Source organism: Barbus barbus (genome assembly GCF_936440315.1).
Source record: "Barbus barbus genome assembly, chromosome: 5".
NCBI classification, from domain to species: Eukaryota; Metazoa; Chordata; class Actinopteri; order Cypriniformes; family Cyprinidae; genus Barbus; species Barbus barbus.
In genome coordinates, this window is record NC_136733.1 from 25,150,080 (window position 1) to 25,172,798 (window position 22,719).

At 35.1% G+C, this 22,719-nt stretch overlaps 1 protein-coding gene across 2 annotated transcripts in view; it reads right to left on the bottom strand.

Annotated features, from left to right (window-relative positions):
* LOC306869948 (AT-rich interactive domain-containing protein 3A) overlaps nt 1-22,719 on the bottom strand; it is an 84,495-nt gene that overhangs the window by 6,755 nt on the left and 55,021 nt on the right. For both annotated transcript variants that reach the window (XM_079416916.1, XM_079416917.1), the window contains 4 exons: nt 18,254-18,326; nt 6,816-6,999; nt 4,156-4,400; nt 1,099-1,371 (listed from right to left, as the gene is read on the bottom strand). In XM_079416916.1, coding sequence (XP_079273042.1) covers nt 1,099-1,371; nt 4,156-4,400; nt 6,816-6,999; nt 18,254-18,326 — 775 coding nt within the window. The remainder of the gene's footprint in view (nt 1-1,098; nt 1,372-4,155; nt 4,401-6,815; nt 7,000-18,253; nt 18,327-22,719) is intronic.

Sequence of the window (22,719 nt, forward strand, 5' to 3'; positions counted from 1 at the left end):
CTGAATGCATTTAAAGAAAGAGCAACTTGTTCAGTAAACCACCGTTTATATATACATATAAAAAAAAAAGTTTTTCCCCCCGCTGTACCGAAATCATACCGAACCGTAACATTAAAACCGAGGTACATACCGAACCGTCATATTTGTGTACCGTTACACCCCTACTACAAATACATTTACATATTTATGTATTAATAAAAATACCCAGCAAATGTACTTTTGGCATACTAAACTGTTATACTTAAAGTCTGCTAAACTGGAACAACTAATTTTGTACTGTAATTTTGCACTTTAATTGTGCGGACGTAGTGCTGAAGTCCAACTAAAGATATACTGAGGAATATTTGATTATGCTAAAGTGGAACTATTGCAAGTACACTTCAGATTTACCTATCTTTAATATCTTGCTATTCAAAGATCATACAATCCTCATCAATAGTGACCATTAAAACACATTTTGGCTTAATATTAAAAATGTGCATTGTGCACTAGTACTCCAAATAAAGTTGAATTATTATTCTATATCAGTAAGTCTCAAGCAATATGTCAGTAAATATGTCAACAGATTTGAACAATAATTAGTATGAAATAAATGTATTTCAAATATAGGCCGATTACTTTTTACTTGGGAAGCTAAGACTTTCTGAGCTACCATAGGCTATTTGTGATGAACTTCTCTGCCCTAATCTACATTATTTGACCCACAATGTGCTCTCTCATCTGACTACTTTATAGATCATTCTAGAGACACAATTCACTTTATTGTCATTTATATTATATTTACAGACAAGTCTACAAACTGCTGCCCTTTCATTCATCTTTCAAATTGCTATTAAGACAAAAATATACTATGGAAGTCAATGTGGACCACAAACTGTTTGGTTGCCCACATTCTTAAAAATATCTTTTATGTTTAAAAGAAGAAAGAAACTAAAACATTTTGGAACAACTTGAGGGTGAGTAAATTAATTGTCAATTTTGGGGTGACTACCGAATATTTGAGCCTTACATTTGAGTCTTACAAAGAGAAAAAAAAATTGTAAATTACAATAAAGAGATTTTTGTGAAAGCATATAATGTACATATCTTTGCACCCACCTCTATTGTTCAGTTTGATGTTCATGGGCAGCTGGGTTGCCATGGCGAAGAGATTCTGCTGTAATGCATGTTGCATTATCCTCTGCTGCTCCTCTGCCATGAGCATCACTTTCTTCTCCGGTGGCTCTCCAGACTCCAGCTTCTCCCGCAGCTGCTCCAATGCGGCCGCCTGCACAGCTGCTGCAGCTGCAGCCTGAGCTGCACTGTGGTGGCTGGCCAAAGACACAGGGATGCCCATCCTGTTCGTCAGGCAGCTGGACAGCATGGAGTCTTCTGTGGAGCAAGAAAGCATCATGAAGTACTTCTTAAACTTTTTTTTAGGTGGCAGTACACTTATTCTTTGATGAATAGAAAGTTCAAAAGAACAACATTTATTTGAAATAGAAATCTTTTGTACTATTTGAAATGTCCTTACTATATCACTTTTGATTAGTTTAAAGGTGCCATAGAATGCGTTGATACAATATTTTAAATTGTTCTCTGATATCTACATAGAAGGTATGTGGCTTAGGTAAGGGCAAAATTTCTCCAGAAACGGTTTTACATGTCCATTTACAACCCTAAGATTTCTCCCTAGAATCAAATGGTCTGTTATTGGCTTATTTGGAAGGGTCATGAATAATAATGTTGAGCTCTGCTCTGATTGGCTGTTTCACAGATCGGCTTATTTCACAAGCTCACACAGCAGGAAGGACACACAGGGAGGAAAATATATTTATTTTATTTTATTCTTTATTTGACAGGGACAATAGACAGTCCGAAAACTGCCCCAGAATTAGCTACACAGCTCAATTTCATCTGCTGTCCCTGGGCAGGAGAATACAAAACAAATTATGTGACAAAAAAACATCAGTATAATACCATTTACAGTAAAATCCCTCCCAAATTTTACATAAAAAATATGATTTCTCACATAGAAACTATGTATTTCAATACTTTCTCTCGCAGTTATATCGTCGGGTAATTATACTGTATATAAAATGCGGGCATCAGGGAGCCGCTATTAATATGCTGGGCATTGAAACTGCTTTCAAATGCAAGATCGCTTTTTACTTTCACTTTCGAGATTCGTGATGCATGTACTCTGTTTATACTATGGAGTGGCAGTATTTACAACACATTTTACAAGATCAGATGCTTGTCAGTGGTGCTCAGGATCTGAAAATCATTCGCCATCATCCTCAGTCATCTCTCCTTACTCTGTTTATGTGGTAAGTGAAATCTTATGTACAGTAATACATAACCCTTAAATGATCTGAGATGACCGAACACCTGAGAAAAGATAATGCCAACCCCTCAGAGGACGTCAGAGGATGCCAACGCTCAGACAACATACAGAATTACCAAATTTTGCCATAAGTTAAATATATTAAGGTTCTGCAATAAATATATATATTGTGGAAACTTAATTTCCTGTAGAGCTGCTTTGCAACGAATTGTATCGTAAAAAGTGCTATACAAATAAACTTGAACTTGAGTAATATAACAGGCTACTGCTAGCAAGGAGCTAACCATGTCCCTTTAGTGGCTTGCGTTATTTTATTAGAATGCGTTATTTGCTTTCCATGCCTTTCTGAATACAGACACCAACCCATCCATACACTTCACATCCCCTGCACAGCCTGGAACATAACATTTATTTCCATGATCTTCCATTTTCGCTGTTGTCCTCGCTTGTTTCTTCACAATACCGGCAGAACTTCTGATGGTTCGGCTGGCGGCTGGCCTAGAACATGGGCGGGTATATGCAAATGTTGGGGGCGTAACAATTAGCGATTGTTACGTAACAGTCGATGTTATGTTCCGATTCACCTATTTTTCAGTGGTCTTTTTTATTCACGAGATTTACATAAGATGGAGGAAACAATGGTGTTTGAGGCTCACTGTATGTCATTTCCATGTACAGAACTGTTATTATTTAACTATGCCAAGGTAAAGACAGTTTTCCATTCTATGGCACCTTTAATGCACCCTTTCTGAATAAAAGCATTTATTTCTTTCAAAAAACAAATCTTTTAACGTTTTGAATGGTTAGCATACGTTATTCTTTTTATATTTTATTTTATTTATCTGACATTAATTTTGATACTGTAGACCTGCGCCACTTCAATGATACTTTAAATTGTATATTGTAAAACAGTTTTGCAAATTAAAAAACGTTATTCCATAATCTGAATACAGCATTATATTCTACAAATTTAGGTTTATAAATATGCTGCAATAACATCCTCACAGGGAAGTATGAGTATGAAACACAAGTCATGAGGTCTATTTAAAGCTGCTTTGTAAACACTATAAATACGGTCAGATTCTTAAGGCTCTTTGATCCTTAAATTTGCGTGACTTGTCTTTTTCCATATGGGCACACTACTGAATCATGAATCAGCCCATGTCTCTTTGTGTTTCATTGCTCCTGCTGGTGTGATGCGGAAACTGGCAGAGTGGGCAAGAGGAAGTCCTGCAAGCTGTTTCCTGTCCGCTCTGATGACCATTCCACAGCATGGAATAAGCGTGAGTAAGATGTGGCAGAATTATTGTGTAAGAGAGATGACTTCTCCTTTGGAGGATCGAGGTTGTAATTAAAATAATAACAAGTCAAGTCACCTTTATTTATATAGTGCTTTTAACAATACAGATTGTGTCAAAGCACTTAACAGTATCAAATTGGAGGATAGAGTGTCAGTAATGTATAAAAATAAGATTAAACACTAACAATCCATTTCCAGATAAGGAATAACATTTTCTTTCTCTTTCTTTTCAAAAATCAACAATCAACAGAATGCTATTGTTTTTTTGTGGAATTTTCTTTGTTATATTATGCCTAATTTAATTTTCATTTTATTTCATTTTATGATGCTATTATTTGATCTATTTTTCCTTGTCTATATTATTTTATTGATGCAGCAAAGAATTATTGTGCAAAAGAGGTAAAATTATGTTCAACTATATTGGAAAAAACATACTTGAAACAATAAAATTCACCTTAATATTAAAGCATTTTTTCACTGAAAAAAACAAACAAACTATGTTGAGAGAAAGGGAAATACAAATACTAACCTTTCTTGATAACAGGGATCTGAGTCATGTGCCCGCCGTTGGGAGTCGCCATGCTGATGTGGGGCATCTGGAGTTTTGGGGAAGCCAGCAGGGTAGGGGTGCCAACGGGGGAGTAGTTAAAGAGGGTGGAGCCATAACTTTGTCTCCGGCCTTCGCGACGGTTGCTGTCGATAGCTGCCTGAAGCTCCCCGGGAGAGCTCAGTCCCCGCTTTTCACATTCATAAGGATAGAGGTACTTCATATACCTGTAGACAAGAAAAGACAGAATGTGAAGCTCATTATATATAACCTAATCACAATGACCCTATGGCTAATTTATAGTTGCCCTAAAAAATGTTTGGATGCTTAGGCTATACTGAAATATCGGTCATACTTTATTTTAAGGTCCAGTTCTCACCATTGACAAACCAATAACTATGACTTTTGCCTCAATAAACTACTAAATTGCTGCTTATTAATAGTTAGTAAGGTAGTTGTTAAGATTAGGTATTGGGTAGGATTAGGGATGTAGAATATGGTCATGCAGAATATGTGCTTTTTAAGTACTAATAAACAGCCAATATGTTAATAATGCTAAAGCAACTAGTTAATAGTCATAATTGGTCACTATACTAAAGCGTTACCTAAATATCAAACCTAAATAGTGGCATCTTCAAATAAATGCTCAGGATCTTTACTCAAAACAAACTTCATATTTCTGAGCCACCTTTTCTATGACATTTGACCAGAAGATCTCAAAGTGATTATGTATGAAGTCAATCCTAACAGAGTAACCACTGGTGTAGTTCATAACATTAACTATATGTTCCACTGACAGCTGACACCAAAAACCCTTTGCCGTCATTTTGAACTGCTTTTATAGTTATCCTACCATTTATTTAATTCATTTTCAATGCATAGACAAACTATGTCATTCACATTTTTGAGAAAAAAAAAGAACAGAAACATTACACTACAATGTAGTAAGTGCAATTCTTTCTCTCAACAGTGCTTTGAAATCCGGATTTCTTGCATTCCTCTGTTTACATGAACGGGATGAGAGGCCATCTGTTCAACTGTCAATTTTTTTTTACTAGGTTCATGATCAACTTAATAATGACTGCCTTCAAATTCCATTGTGTTTTCTTATGACAGCCTACAGGGCTACATGAGAACTGGATGCCTTAGAGAATAATGTAATCGTGTTAAATGACAGTGCTGAGAGTGAACACAAACAAGTTCATGTGTTCCCCAAGTACGCCAACGATTTACACAAAGTAGAAACAGAACCAGTCCTACATTTCTGAAACACATACAACAACATGATGGTTTCATGAAAGGAGTTAAATATTTGAGTCAAATGTAAAATTTACTAAAATGCATAAAGTTGAAGTAAAAAAAATCTGTCAAATTAATTATATGACAACAATTAATTAATAAAATTAACTGCAATTAATCACATATACACTACCATTTAAAAGTCTGGGGTCAGTAATATTATTTTAATAGCAATAAATACTTTTTTATTTATGAAGGCTAAGTAAAATTGATCAAAATTGACAGTAAAGACTTTTACATTGTTATAAAAAAATATAATATTTTGACTATTTAAAATAAAAATTATTTTAAACAACATTAATAGAAAGAAAAAATTAATTCTGAAGGATCATGTGACACTCATGACTGGTATAATGGCTGCTGAAAATTCAGCTTTGCCATCAAAGGAATCAATTACATTTTAAAACCTTCAAATATAAAAGTTATTTTTAAATTGTAATAGTATTTCCACAATATTACTGTTTTACTGTATTTTTGATCAAATAAATGCCTCGGCAAGCATAGGAGATTTCTTTCAAAAACTTAAAAAAAAAAAAAAACTATCCTACAACAACTTTTGAATAATACAATCTTAGAAATAAAGGTGCTTCACAATGCCATTGAAGAACCTTTTGGAATAAATGGTTCCATAAAGAACCTTTAACATCTGAAGAACCTTTGTGGTGAAAGAAGGTTCTTCAGATTATAAAAAGGTAAGGAAGAGATGGTTCTTTAAAGAACCTTTGACTGAATGGTTCTTTGTGGAACCAAAAATGATTCTTCCATGGCATCGCTTAAAGAACCTTTTGAAGCACCTTTATTTTTAAGAGTGTAGTATATTGACACCCCAAAGAACACTCCACATAATTCATATCGTGTCAGATGAGTAAAGCATTAGTCAAAAAGCAGCTTTAGAAATCAATATATTGTCCATAGCAATCCATTTCCCTTTTCAAAAAGTGTGTCAGCGTGTCTTAGGGGTTGTTCACACACAAAGCGTTCTTTTGTTCTGAGCCTTTATACATATGGCCATTACATTAAGTCTTACTGTCTTAGGTTCTTTCACCCTAAAGGCCATTTGCTTGACAATTGTAATAACCTACAATACATTATTAAGTTAAAGAGAGAGCCCTAGTCTTTTTAAATTCACATTGTGCTGATTTAATAATGTACAATGTTTAAACAGCATTATTGCTTGCTCGATGGATCTCAATTTAGCTTTCTTACTTCTACCAAACACTGTCAAATACACTCTGCCCTTCACTCTCTTTATTTTAAAAGCAGGTAATTGAATTGGACAAGATAGACAAGAATCAACTGGCAGTTATCAACAGGTTGTTCCCGTCTGAAGTTATCTCACTCACTGTGTTCGGAGGGTGAAAGCCGCACTGGTGATGGAGGTAGGGAGGTTCAGGCCTTTGGTAATCTCGCGCCATATTTTCTTATTGATGACTTCCACTAAGCCGCCTTTTTCGGTGACAAGCTTGTAGAGAGTGTAGAGATCCAACACCTGCTTGGCCATGATAGGAATCCGATTCACTGGAGTCCCTGCAGGAGCCGGGGAAAAAAGCACAATATCCACAATCAATGCCATTAACTCAAGCTCATTGATGGGCCTCTCGGCCGCTTATAAGGCCAATCAGTCAAGCATAAGTAAAACGTCCGACAGCTTCCCACTCCACTTAGCAAAAATATCACTTTTTGCCTTCAGTCAAAGGTCTGTTTTGCCTTTAGTGAAAAGAAAGACCTGTGGCTTCTTATTTACACAGAAGTAAAATCTCAATCATTAAAAATTCTCCACGCTGTACACTCAAAGTGAAAATTATTTATCATGATCTAATATGCACCATAAACCTGAGCAGCAGTGGAGATAATAATTTTGACTATAAAGCACAAATGGCTTTTTAAAAGAGAACAAATGTTGCCAAACATCTAAACTCTCGAATGTCGATGCTTAAACACTGCTCTCCATCCCTCTGCCAGTTCATTTGTTGAATGGAAAAAAACCTTGGTGATAATTTGTGCTCACGATTTAAGTTAGGTTGTAATGTGCGAAGAGGATAAGCCCTTTGTGTGCATCTGAGACCGCCTGACCTCAAGATAATTAACCTGTATTTTGCTGATAGAGTTCTATTGTGCCCATTGGATTTGCCATAATAGCAATCAATACGTAGAGAAATATAGAGCAAACAACAGCAAGCAGTGCCACAGTCTGAAAAGAGCAAGGAGAGCAGAGCTATGGTCTATCAAGGTAAAAACACATCAATTAAGACTTGTAATTACGGCTTCATTTTGCCTCTCTGGCATGTGAACTAAGAGACACTATTAAAACGAAAGATTTATCTGCGTTCTCTCTGAGACAATGCTGGCATTAGATCTAAAGTAGCACAAACGTCTAAAACAATCGACTGATGTTTCTAACTTCTCCTCAAACTGACCACACGAGTCACTGAAGTAAAAGTAAGTATCAATGTTCTTGATTTGAAAAACTCGAAATGGTTTAAAGTGGTGGTTCTCAACTGGATTTGATTCGAAGCACATGCTGGAAATCAAGGAAATCTGGAAATCAAGTAGGCTAATGACCCAACACAGTACCAATATATTTATTGTACAAAAAAACAAAAAACAACACTCTGAAATGTATTAAATAAAAATAATTTAGATAAGAGTAATCTTGGTGTAGAACACAGTGGTTGGCCAAAAGAAAATGTGCTGCAAGTGACATTTTGTGACATATAAGCCAAAACGATGTCAGGCCAATATAATATGCTTTTCCCTTTTTTCAAACTTGCTATTATTATTCCCAGCCTATAATTCAATCAATCATTGTGGCAATCCTATAATATGTACTGTAATATACATTAGACATTATTTTGTGGGTTTTAGAGAAAATGCAAAGAGGAAGGATCTGTCCTCTGCAACTAAGGAGGATATTATCATAATGGCTAAATCTGGTCAGCTGACTATAGATATTGCTCATATGCTGATTTTGAACGGTAGCAATGTCTGCCGATTAATTGCAAAACACTGTGAAACAGGTATGGTACCATTGGCAGAATGGGCCAAACAAGATGAGTGAGCATTTTGACAGGAGGTAGAAAATCACCTCAATGTGTGACTTCTTTAAAATTAAAAAACTTCAACTTTTTTTCAAAGTTTTTGGGAGGCTTTGCAAATCAGAAAAAAGGGAGAACTACTGAAATATCTGTAGTTATATCTGATTGTACTGTAATCAATGTATGCCTTATTTCCTGTGAGCTTTTTTTTTTTTGCATAGTAAAATAAAACCATGATTCCATAATAAGCTGTTTTTTTTTTTTTACCTTTTTCCCCAATAAAATTTTGTCAAGTAAATACCTTAAACCTTAAATTCTTAAATTATTTTCCCCGTATTCCTATTACAACATATTCCTGGTTTAATCGAACTTTTATGGCCATTAAAAGCAAATTTGTTTGCAAGTATCCCCTCCGGACAGCACTTCTGGCCTCTGTGTGTATGTGTATGAGTACAGGTATATATATATATATATATATATATATATATGAATTGTTTTTCTAAAAGCAAAACTAAATGCAAAACCTTCCCTCCTAACCTATTCCTTGCTTAACAAACCTTCAAATGTACAAAGTTAAAACACATTAATGCACAAATAATTATTTATTCCTATGCACAAAAGGCCAAGCGTAATGAGGCTGAAGCAATAAATAAAACTTGACTCCACAAAAGCCACCTTTGGACTGAATCTTAACCTGGATAAGCGTCTTTAAAACAAGATTTACGAACGCTCGATTTCTGAGCTGATGTATTCATCTCCTCTAGTTCACTGAATAAGATGCAGTGAATAAAGGCCAATGCGAGCTTTTGTCATCCCAAACAATTTGATCTGGTCATGCATCATTATGACAATGAGTGATTGTGGAGTGCAGAGAAACACGTTTCGCCGAGCTCACATAGCTGCCTGCTGTTAATTGCTCATTGGCTAAAAAGGTTTAATTGAAAATGTGTTGGGGCCAATCATCTACGTGGCTGGCTTCATCAGCAGTCTGCGTTTTAATCATTCACTTCAGCCAGATAATGGAAGGACAATGTGCCTGCGATTGCTTGGTCTTCCGAAGCATGAAATGAAGGGCTAATTTGTAAACACAATGCTAGAAAAAACTTTATCCATGTATATAAAACAGGCAAATTGCACTGACCAACAAGCCTGAATAAGTCCTCTATGATGTGTATGTCAGGAACTCTAGGTAGCTTTACATTACATTTATTCATTTGGCGGATGCTTTTATCCAAAATGACGTTTAAAAAATGCTACACAGGCAATGCTTCCTAAGGAGCTAGTAACACGTTTGCCTACATGCTTTCCATTTCACTACAAAAATTGCTATCTCTTCCTGGGTTAAAAATGTAGTATACGTAATAGGGGTGGGAGAAAAAAAAAAAAATCGATCCATCGATGCATTGCAATTCTCTCTATAACGATTCTGAGAATTTCAGAATCAATTCTGAGTTTAGTTTTTAACCAGATGTACGATGACGCTGAGTTGGCTTTAGAAACACCCGTATTCTGCTTGCTTCCAATTCCTCACACACATACACCACTCAAACTTTCCGTAAAATAATCTTTCATAAAGTTCGGAAAGGTTGAAGCGAATTACAACGACAGCGAGAGACGCACGCTTTGTTTGATGTTACACTTGAAGTGTGCGGTCTCGGCCGTTTGTATTTTCCTTACAAATGCTCTATGAAGTCATCATTTATGTGGTTTGGAATGCAGTGGACTTATACATTTAAAATATGAACCACACTAACAGAAGGCTGCTTTCAATTTCAAATGCTGGCGTGCGATTTGTTTTGTGTAGACTGCTCGCGCATGCGGCTGTGCACGACTCCATGTAAGTGGTTTAATGTACTTTAATGTGTCTCAAAATGGTTTTATGACGCAAAATTAATGTAAACACAACCAGTTATGTTTTAAGGGATTAAACGGACAGGACAAACCACATTACTTCTTATATTTCAAAAGAGATCCGTGCGTGGATGCAGCTTAATAGATCTCCCGCTGTCTATGATGTCATAGTAAAAAACAACAGTAAAGATGAAGAAAAATCACTCAGAGTTCTTGAATGGAAAACGTTCAGATAATCTTAAATACTGAAAGCACTCTTTGTTTGTTATATGTTTCTATGCTCCTCTTTATTATTTGCTACTTGCTTGTAGCCTATGTTTTGAAGTTATATTAGTGTAAAATTCTTAACATACAACAGTTTTAATAATTTTTTTTATTTATAATTATTTAAAAACGTACTTAATTACTTATGTAAGGATATGTAAATGTAAGGATTTTAAAATTCTCAAGTCGGTAAACTAATTAATTAATGGGGGGGGGGGGGAGATCAAGAATCAATCAACTTTAGTTGCAAAAAAAGCGTGCATGTTTACAAAGAAAGACAACTGAAAAGAAGCCAATTGTATTTGTAGTAAATAAGCAGCATCAAAATCCATACTTTCATTCTTGATTTAAAAAAACATCTTAGCAAAATGGCATTTCCACACACTTCAGGGCTGTGCTTTGGGAATGTGACTTCCATCCTATGGAACTGAAAATATTGCAGGAACTAAAAGACTCATTCTTCGAGGCGGCTCATGGCCTTTCGTTCTCTTCATTAGTATTTCAGGTAATTATGAAAGCGTCGAATATTGATTTATTCAAAAGAAAGTGCTGATGCTGCCCTAAGATGTGATCAATTTATTGTTGCTTCCCTGTGGGAATCATGAATCAAAGTGGGAATTTATCAGTTTACAATGGGCAATAACACTTGCATTGTTCCTATTGCTTAAAGATTAGGGGTCGTAAATGAGCCCATCACTCCAAGTCTCTTCCACGATGGACGTATTTATTCTTCAGAAGCCATCAAGGCAACTTAAAAGAAAAGGATACAATTAAGTGATCTACATCAGTTGTTCAAATCTCATTTCTCTTCATATAATGAGACCACCATAGTGTAGCCAAACAAAGAAAGTTTTCACTGATAAAACCACCATAAAACAACAGTCCATGTTTCTGAAAACTTTCCTGGAATCACATGATATATCCATTTTGACAGAGGTATAATTTGCAGTACACGTTTCATTTACAGGTCTCAAACAGCTGGTCATAAATACTTCTATCTATATAAAGCTCTCTGGGGGAGCAGGGAATATCATCTACATTCTTCCATGAGTGAAGTTAAACACAGGACTGTTTGTGTTGAGCTATCAAATAGAGGCAGCTATTTTGATGTGAAAAAAGATACGGCCATCTCGGTACACAGAGGGGCTTGCGACAAACGATTCGTATTTGACAGGTTATGATTGATGATGGCAAGGTTCGGGGGACACTGGGAAGGCCAGTGACCTCTGGTCTCAGGCCAGGCCTACAGGGGACAACAGTCCTGGCATGAATTCAGTCACCGCGGGGGAGAACCTTTCGTGTATTGGCTTTTAATGTGTTCCGGACACATAGTGAAGCTGAGAAGATTTCAGCCAGAGTTTTCATTTTCTTACTATCGTCAAACTGATATTCGATCCTGTGACTGAACTGATGTGGAACGTCATTCTGGGAGGGAAATGCTGATTTGGAAACATTTTGCATTTCGACTATACAAAATTAACTATGTATCACTTACTTTTGTGAATCACAAAAAGAAGACATTTTGAATATCGTGTTGTCCATTTTTCCTTCAAGTAATTACAAAAAAAACAAAAAGACTAAAATTACTGCATTTATTTGATAAAACGGTAGTAACAGTAAAACTAATAATATTGTAAAATATTATTATAATTTAAAATAAGTGTTTTCTAGTTTAATATATTTTAAAAAGCAATGTAAGCCTGTGATAGCAAAGCTGAATCAGCAGCAATTACTCCAGTCTTCAAAGTCACATGATTGTTTAGAAATAATTATTATTATCACTGGTAAAAACAGTTGTGCTACTTCAATATATTTAATGCCACTTTTGATTAATTCACCCTTGGTGAAAAAAAGTATTAATTTCAGATTGATTTTGAGAATGATTGCTTTGTTCATTTAAACTTTGGGCTGTTCCTTACACAAAACTATTCCATACAATTAAATAAACTCATATAAACTACTTTTAAGAGTCATTTGACACATTTTTCTTTATGTTTTTGTTCTATATATTTGCATGGGGTAAAAATCTATTTTTTCACAATAGAAAAACCATCATGAGGGTAAATGATGATAGATTTTTCATTTTGGGGTGAACTACTGCTTTAAACTTTGTTAGTACCAAAAACAAACAAACAAAGAAACAAAAAGGTTTTTAATTGCACAAAGCCAATTATTAAAACTCAAAAATCTTGCATTATATTCACCAAATACAACATATATTTTCAGGCACATGGAATACACACTGCAGTTCAAAATACATGTACAGTGTGTCCTAATTGCATTCTGAAATCTTTACTAGGTTGAAGCTCAGATTGCAGTGTAACCAATACTTGTCAAAGATCTAAATATGAACTTGGTATCACTGATCATTGACCTTTTCTCTATTATAGTGCACTGCTAAAATTTACCTACCAAAATAACGGCAGGTGAATCGTTTGCATCCTGTCATTCATCTTACTCGTGTCAAACATATCAAAATAAGGCTATTGATCACCCAACATCAGACGTTCAGTTAATATGTAAATTTACGAGGGAACTGAAGACCACAAAATGGTTATGTGCAGTTCTAGCAGCAAATTGCAAAAAAGCCACAAGTAAGAAAACACTTAGTGATAAAAATAAAATGAAAAAAGTACACAATTACAATTATTACAACAAATAATAAAAACAGTACATTTCAATGTAGGGTAACACTGAAATGTTACCCTACATTATTTGACAAAACATTTTTATAGTTATGAAGCCATGAAGCTGTCAACCCCCAGATATTTGTAATTTTAGTCTATCAATATATAGCGCATTTCAGAACATCTGGAAAACCAATTAATTAATTGTTTGTTTATCATGTGTTCATTTTTAATTGTATATTATTTTTAATTATCATTTTTATGAAGACATTCATTTCAGCAAGTAACCAACCAACTCCAATACCATTATCGAACCCTAGAGGTTTGTGAACCCCCAGCGGAAACGCATTCTAAAGTAAAACACTTTTACTCCATAAAATCTTAAACACAACAGCAGTTCAGTGGTACAGACAACATTTGCCAGGGAATATTTGTTGTCAAAGTGTCAAAGAGCTGCAAAAACAAAGTTCAGCAAAACACTCTCAGCAAGTGCAGCTTTTAATAAGAGCTGTAACATGATATCAGCTGTTTGTGCTTCCATCTCATATTGCAATATGGCATTAATCTTATTCAATCCAAATATGTCTTGAAATCTCATTTATAATATGCAGCATGTCATTTGTAATATGATCCTTTCAAACAAGAAAAACCACTAACGGTGTGCTGCAATGAACACCCTTATTTCAGTGGGGGCAGCACGCTTCAAAATCTCACAGGAGCAAGTGGTTTCACTCTAGAATGAAAAAACTTGAGACTCAGGATTATCAAATTATCAACTGTCACTGCTGAAGCTCACACAGATGTCTGATATTGCCAAGTGAAGGAAAATGGACCTGCAGCAACCATGTGTTACAACAACGTGGAATCTAACATAACAAATATAACAGCAGTCACTGACAAAATATCTCCTAGTACTACTGTGACTTTGACTTTCTGACTGCCAAACAAATACACAACAAACACAAGCAAAATCTATGTTTAGACAGTAGGTAGACTTTCAGAAGCGCAATTTTTCTCTATACTTCAGATATAGATTCACAAACCCCAGATACCCAGTGACCCCAGATCTGCCCCCGTCTATTAGCATATATCTACACTGTAAAAAAGGATTTTTCTAAACTGTAAATAAAGTTTACTGGAGTATGTGTTACAATTCAGTCTGTCTACTTAAAAATGTTATGTTTAACTCAGCGTGTTGCTTGCTGCTTCTTTGTAACTATTTGTGAAATTTACTTGCAATTTCTAAAGAAAAATTGTTTGGCCTCCAAATTGGTTAAAGGGATTTGGTGGCGAAACTATTTGTTGCGTACGACAGTTAGCAGAAGCTATTCACGTCAGAAGTCCTTTATTAACACCCCGGAGCCGTATGGAGTACTTTTATGAGGGATGGATGCACTTTTTTAGGCTACAAAATCTCGACCCCCTTCACTGCCATTATAAAGCTTGGAAGAGCCAGGACATCTTTTAATATAAGTCTGATTGATTCCTCTGAAAGAGGAAAGTCTTATACAACTAGGGCGGCTTGAGGGTGAGTAAATCATTAGGTAATTTTCATTTGTGGGTGAACTATCCCTTTAAGTGTCCCAGCTGAGCGTGTATTGCTGGATAGTAGCTACTGTGAATCCTCTGTCACAATAGTCTCGTCCCTGGTGATGCACAGTCACTGACGAACCACCATATTGAGTGACAAAACTTAATATGGTGGAAGTTAAATGGGAGTTCCCATTCTATTCATGCTGTCAGTTACTCGGTATGATAACAGCTATAAAAGCCTCTTGGTCATTTAACACCATGGAGACATGATTGACAACACAACAGTAAAACAAGTATGGCAGGTAACCTGGATCATGTGAAGACTCATTTATGAGATGAAAATCCATAACAGATGTAATGAAAAAGACTTTATTAAATCATTCGTTTAATGATTACTACTGATAGCTAACATTTGCGCATTTTATCCAATCTGTATAAATGCAAGTGAACTCTTGATGAGTGCACTGGGTGTTCTGATTTCCTGAGCGATGAAGTCAATACAGATTTAGACATCAAGCACAGAGGAAAGAAGGGATTTAATTATATTTGATCTCATGCCTGAGCTAGCTGGGAGAGCTTCACTTCACTGCATTCAGGCATTTTTATGTCATGGCATCACCAGACTGGGTGCAATAACAACAGCATGAACCGCGATAAAACCTGCCCTGCATTCCTGTCATCACAAACTCAAACAGATGAGAAAGAGCTAAATGACAACTCAGCCCTCTCTGTCATCTGTTGCCTCTCAGGGAAAATAAACCAGATATCCTGTGACCTGTAACTGCCTCAAATACTAAACCAAAGCACCAAGATGGGGTTCTGCTTAAAACACGAAAATCTGTTGCAAAGATGGTTTGACTAGTCAAAAATGGCCACACATGATGTATAAACAAATGTATTACAAAAAAAATGTGTTACTGGTATGGAAAGCTTCAGAAAAGACACTTTCCATACTAGGGATGTTTAATACATATAATCATTTATTAATCAATTATCATTTTGACTTAACCCTTTTCTTTATTTAAAGGCTGAAATGTGAGGTTTACTTTTTCAAAGCTTTATTTGAACATTTACATGAGATATTTGAACATGCTATTAAACTGCTCTCAGTCAAGTTGTCATTTAAAATCCAAACAGCACTGGTAATGTTATTGTTTTAGTGATTATGCAAACAAAAAGTCATTTTATTTGTTGTTTGTTGATTTTTAAATATAAAACTTGGTGAAGTGATTTAATGTGTCGGTACTTTTTAAACATCTCCAGCACATTTTAACAATACCGAGATAATACTGATAACCGTGATAATTTTTGTCACTATAATCATGATAAGAAATGTTCATACCATTACATCCCTATTCCATACCATACATAACATACTGTGTAAAATGTAGCACAATTTTTTAAATTGCATTATGTGAAGATAATAATTAATAATGCTACAACTTTATTTTCTTAATATTACTAGAAATTTTGAACCTATTTTCAAAATACTACATCTTTTATCTTGTAACAATAATTCAAAATATGTTAAGATTTTATAAACGCTTAATTCTTAACTTCATGACCATATTCTTGGCTTATTATTTTATGCTTATTTTAGGCATTTTATTTTATGACTTTATTGTAATTAAAAAAACAAATTATATTAACTTTATTAATTTTAATGTGACACTTTTTGTAACAGAAACATCATTTATAAAATTATATAATAAGTTATAAGTTATTTTAAATCCATTAATATAATAATATAAATATTTATTTTATGAAATTAAAGTAATCTAATACTGTACAGCTGAATCTCTCATTCAAAACCTGGATGTAACTACATCATAGCACTGATATAAAGTATGAACTGACAAAAGCATGAAATGAGCTCTGGATAGTCAGCTATTTAGTAATAATGCATATTGTACTGCTGACAGGCTGCAAGGTCAGCAACACACAATACATTTACATAGATTTTGTCGAGATACTGCCAAGTACTTTTAGTGTAATGTGTAAGGAAGCCACAGTCCCAGAAAGCCATATCTGTCATCATTCATGGATTAAGAGAGAGTTTCTTTTCCAATTCTTCTTTCTCAGAAAAAAATCTAATGTGCTTTCTGTTTGTCCTGCAGACAAAATGCACATAAGTTCATAATAAAACCTTTCAGTCAATAATGCTCAAACTATATTTCAAATGAAATATTACTACAGCTGTGTTTTTCATGTACAATAAACCCCAAAATTAACAATGGAAAAAAAAGAACATAGAACAAAAACAAATTACTCAAACATACAGTAAAAACAGTAATATTGTGAAATATTATTACAATCTAAAATATTTTTTTTATTTTGGTATATTTTATTTTAGATTATAATTATTATTATTATTATTTATTTTATCTGTAGCTTTTAATTTTTAATCTGCAGCTTTTAAGTTTTTAATTGTTTAGGAAAAAAATCCACTTGGATGTAAACCAAAATTATTGTGAAAACAAACCATATTACCAAAACAGAGCCACACAAATGTGCAAGTTTCTAATTGTTTAGGGAAAAAAATCAACTTGGATATAAACCAAAATTACAGTGAAAATAAACCGTATTACCAAAACAGAGCCACACAAAACAACAACAACAGTCCTGTGCACTTAAAATAGCTCTGTCCTGCCTTGGAAAGTCATCAAAGGCTGCAAACTTCCTCATATTATGCAAGGCCATTAAAGTTCCTCTATTTCCTCTATAAAATATCGGAGGCTGATGTCTGCTGAAATACCTCGGTGGGAAAAACTCCTCGATGATGTACCTCTCTCCTCAATAAAGCATGAAATTCATTATGCCACAGCCGGCTAACATAATACCAGGATGCTGGCTTCCCTACCGTGGCAAGGTCATCCCCTCAGGGCTGTTTTCACGTAATCTGAGAGTAATTATAAAACAAACAGCAGAAGCCGTTGTTTCAGATAGCATCAGGGGTAGAAACACGCCACAGTGGCAGCAACACTTCAGAGAAATGGACGGTTCAAGCAGGAAACCTGAAAAAGCCTATCACAATAGTATCTACACATTCTCAGCCTTTACCAAAACAATAAACCCTGCATTTCTATTGTTGGCAAGACTGCAGATGGGTGGTTAGACATTTATGATGCTTTGTTTTCAAACACAGGTGGCACACAAGTATAATCAAACCTACTTATTTTAATTGTTCCTATAAAAGAAGTCCCTTGTTATATGTCTATATTCTATAGAAAAGCGTGTGTTTACTCGTTAAGAAAATTTTAAAAAGCTTCTTTTCTTATTTAGTTTTTTATCAAGAAGAGTAAATACAATTTCACGTGGAATATGTCCAAAATATCACCAGCAAGCCTAATAATTACCCATATCTGAACATTATCATCTAGAAGCACCATATGGTTTTGCAATGTGAGTGTGAAAGGGAGTGTGCTTCGTCTGACATTTGTGATCTGAATAGCTGCACATAACAAGACTCACCTCTTTTCTGCATGAAACTGAAGAGATCATCGAGAAACTCCTTCCTTTTCTCATCATCGTCCAGTTCGTACAGCTGTAAAACGAGCAGAAGATGCTTTGTTAGTATTTTGAGGATTTTGCTTTAAGTGTGAAGCATATACAGCGCTCCTCTTCTTTCGTTAAATATATCATATAAAGGCTGGATGCTGATACACTCACACCAGTGGAAAAACCACAAGCTTTTCCATTTATTGGCATATCCATTATGTTTTCTCATCCTGTCCCCTCTCTCTGAATGGACATGCTCAAAAGAGCCTTTTAAAAGCCATCTCGTGAAGGAGAAGACTGCAACCTGATGGAAATATGCTCCTCAACCTTCACTTTCAATAAGTCTTAGGCTACGTTAACAGGCGAGCAGGTCGATACAGGAAGACAGAGGGATGACCTTTGGAAACAGCAGGGCACATGGAACAAGGCCCCGGAGATAATAACCGATCATTTAGGAGTGTATTAGCTGTGACCAATATTAAAGGACCAATGCAATCAATGCCTCAGAAAAAGGTACAGTAGGTTTAAAATGTGAATGAGACACAACAGGCTTTTACCCATATGTGACATTTCCAAGGCGTACGGCACAAATAAAACACGTTCTGTTCGAAATACGACGAGCGAAGAAAATCTCTAATCGGGAATGAAGCTCTGAAATGCAGTAAAGCCTGTCAAGTCACCTGCATAGATGATATCTGACAAAGTCTGCATGCTTCATACTTTCATGACGTATGGCAACAAAGCTGACATTTGAATCAAAGTTCATTTAAATGAATCTACCCTTGCTAAGTGGTTGTCCATATGTGTGGGTTTAATGTGTTTGTGCGGATATCGATGCACAAGCTATGAGATATGATCAACTGCCTGGCAAGTTGTTGAGCGATAGAATGCAAATCCTGAAGAACAAGACACAATGTGTAACACGAGAATCTGACTTCTCTTAATGTATGCAGATTTAAATACAGACATTGCATAAGTCAGAAAACAAAACATTCTGTGATAAATCGGGACTTCTGTTATATCAATTTAAATTGCTAAATATTTCTAAATACTGAAAACTGATTTTTTTTTTCAAATTTAAAGAAACATTTAAGAGCATCTCTCGTTTTTTCTCATCTTAAATCCAATGCCCACTATATTATCTATCCCACACTCTGCCCACGTCAGTTGAAGTGCCAGCAGCCATAACAGTAGCGATTCATTAAGATGTGATGTAATTGTGACACTGTCAGTTGCAGAGGTCATCACTAAGCTAGGGTGACCAGTAAAGGGGTAATTAAGTCAAAAGTGTAATGGCGTCTACAACATTGCATTAAATATTAACAGATGGAAAATACATTAGAGCTCTGCTTCACCTCTGAGTGGTCCATTATGCTCATATTAGTTCTATTACCAGCATTATTACTGCAGGAACGCAGAGCACTGATGCATGTAGTCTAACAAGACTCCCATGAATCTAAATCTTGGTGTGACTGGAATAATTCACAATTTGAAATCACTGATTATATTGCTTAATCTATTTAGTTAAATTACATACAGTCATGTCCAAAGGTCTGTGACTACACTGATAAGCTGCGATTCAAAATCTAATTGTTATCTGGAAAAAAAAACCCAGAAAGATAAAATGTTTTGAAAAAATGTAAAGAAATAAAAAAAAATTGCGAATAAGAAAATAAGAATTGAGTTAAGAAATATAAGATTCTCAAGTATTTCTTGGTCACTACTAGGGTTGGGTCGATAGACGATGCCATCGTCCATCACCGATGGCTCTTAGACATCACGATGTTGAGCCGGCATCATGGCCCCCCCCCCCCCCCATACCCCCGCAATCCGCCGCATCCCAATACCGTGTTCAGAAACGGAACCCCTAAAGGGAATAAATACAAGATGGGAGGAAAACATATATCTAGTATAGGGGTGGTGATGGCACAGTATGGGGGTGGTGATGGCGCAGTGGATAAGACACATGCCTTTGGTGTGAGAGGCCCGGGTTCGAATCCACTGTGAGACACCAATGTGTCCCTGAGCAAGACACTTAACCCCTAGTTGCTCCAGAGGCGTGCGACCTCTGACATATATAGCAATTGTAAGTCGCTTTGGATAAAAGCGTCAGCTAAATTAATAAATGTAAATATATATATATATATATATATATATATATATATATATATATGGATATAAATTGCGGACACCAGGGAGCCGCTATTATGCCTGGCGTTGAAACTGGTTATGAATGCACAATAGTTTTTTAGTTTCACTTTCACTTTCGAGATTTGCGATCGCATGTACTTTGTTTATACTACAAAGCGGCAGTACTTACCATGCATTTTACAGGATTAGATATTTGCACTGCAAAAAAATGGCTTATCTTACTTTGTATTTTTGTCTTGTTTCAAGTCAAAATATATCTAAAAACTTTTATTAGATAAGCAAAATGACTTAAGATATTTAGTCTTGTTTGCAGGGGGAAGAAAACTAAATGAAGTGCATTTTGCTTAAAACAAGTAAAATTATCTGCCAGTGGGGTAAGTAAAATATTCTTAAAACGAGTATTTTACTTACCTCACTGGCAGATAATTTTACTTGTTTTAAAGGGCACCTATTATGCCCCTTTTTACAAGATGTAAAATAAGTCTCTGATGTCCCCACAGCATATATGTGAAGTTTATCACATATATGTGAACGCGCTGTTTTGACAATATCAAACCTATATAATGAGTTTGGAAATTTTAGAAAAATGCTTAATAAATGCACTGTAACTAAACCCATTAGATTTTATCTAGATGACTAAAATATGACTAAAACTAAATGGCATTTTAGTCAAAAGACTATGACTAAAACTAAATCAAAATTTGCTGTCAAAATTAACACTGGTCTGGAGAGACTGTTCATGATTGATTGGTTTTGTAAAAAAAATTAGTTGGTGGATTTTTACCATTATAGGCTGGTTGTTTTCACACACTGCAGCCACATAACTGTGTTCAAACACTTTATAAAAGTGATTTTTGCATAATAAATCTTTAAGCTAAATGCTGTGTCAGTGGTGCTCAGGATCTGCAAATCATTCGCCATCGTCCTCAGTCATCTCTCCTAATTCTGTTTATGTGGTAAGTGAAATTTTATGTACTGTAATGTAACAGGCAACCGTTAGCAATCGCTATTTGTTTTCCGTGCCTTTCTGAATATGGATTCACGCTTTGGGCGCCCCTCCCCGCCCCCCCATGTCATCGTCCATCGTGATGTTTCACTGTAGACATCGTCCGATGCCAATTTTGTAGACATCGCCCAACCCTAGTCACTACTCAAATAACAGATGTTTTCAAATCATTCCTTACAGCTGGAGAATTTGATAAAAAAAAAAAAAAGCTGGGTTATATATAACCCAGCGCTGGGTAAAATAAGGACAAACCCAGCAACTGGGTTTTTGTGACCCAGCAGTTGGCTTAAATGTTTAACCCAGCCTTCTGAGTAGTTTTATTTAACTCAAAATCACTATATAGCTGGCTTAAAATGAACCCAAAATAGGTTTTAAATAAACAAATCAGACACATAATTATTAGAGGCATCAGCAATAATCACAAGCTGAACATTTATTAAATAAGCAATAAAAGGTTTTTTATTATTTAATTATTTATTCAACGTATAATGTTCATTTATTATTACTGAATAATTGCTAATTTCCAACATATTTTGGGTTCATGTTACACAAGTAATACAGTAATTTGTAAGCAATAGTTGAGTTAAATAAAACTACCCAGAAGGTGGGGTTAAACATTTAACCAAACCACTGGGTCAAAACAACCCAATCGCTGGGTTTGTCCATATTTAATACAGCACTGGATTGTTTTTAACCCAGCTATATGTTGCTTGAGTGCTAAAGGACAAAGGGAGACAATCCAAATAATTCATTTTACATAATGACATTTATTGTGTTAATGATATAATGTGCAAAAAAAACCAATAATTAGAAAAAAGCTAATTATATGCTTTTCCCTGGTCTCAGACTTTTAAACTTCACTGTATATAATAACTCATTAGTAATTCCTTTTAAGCTGGATTTTTTTTCTTAACAAATAATAATAATAAATGTAAAAAATATATAGATTTTAAATGCCTCAATTAAACTGACAGTTTATTAATTCAAGCCTCACTACATTCACAGAAGTCACATATATATGTCACTTGTAAGCTTGTCTGGTCTTACTGATTTACTCAGTAAGCTCAGTAACTGAGCACATGTGTGTGTTATCATTATGAAACGTCTCAATGATTCCTAACACAAGCTGCTTTTAGTGTAAAACCCCCAAGGCTTCTGCGACACTATGTGATCACACCCTCAACACTCAACATTTAGCAACTACAGGTTCAACATGTATGGGCAAAGGTATGTATGAGTGGATGAAAAATATGTTTGTGTAATTTATTAATTACTTCATCTA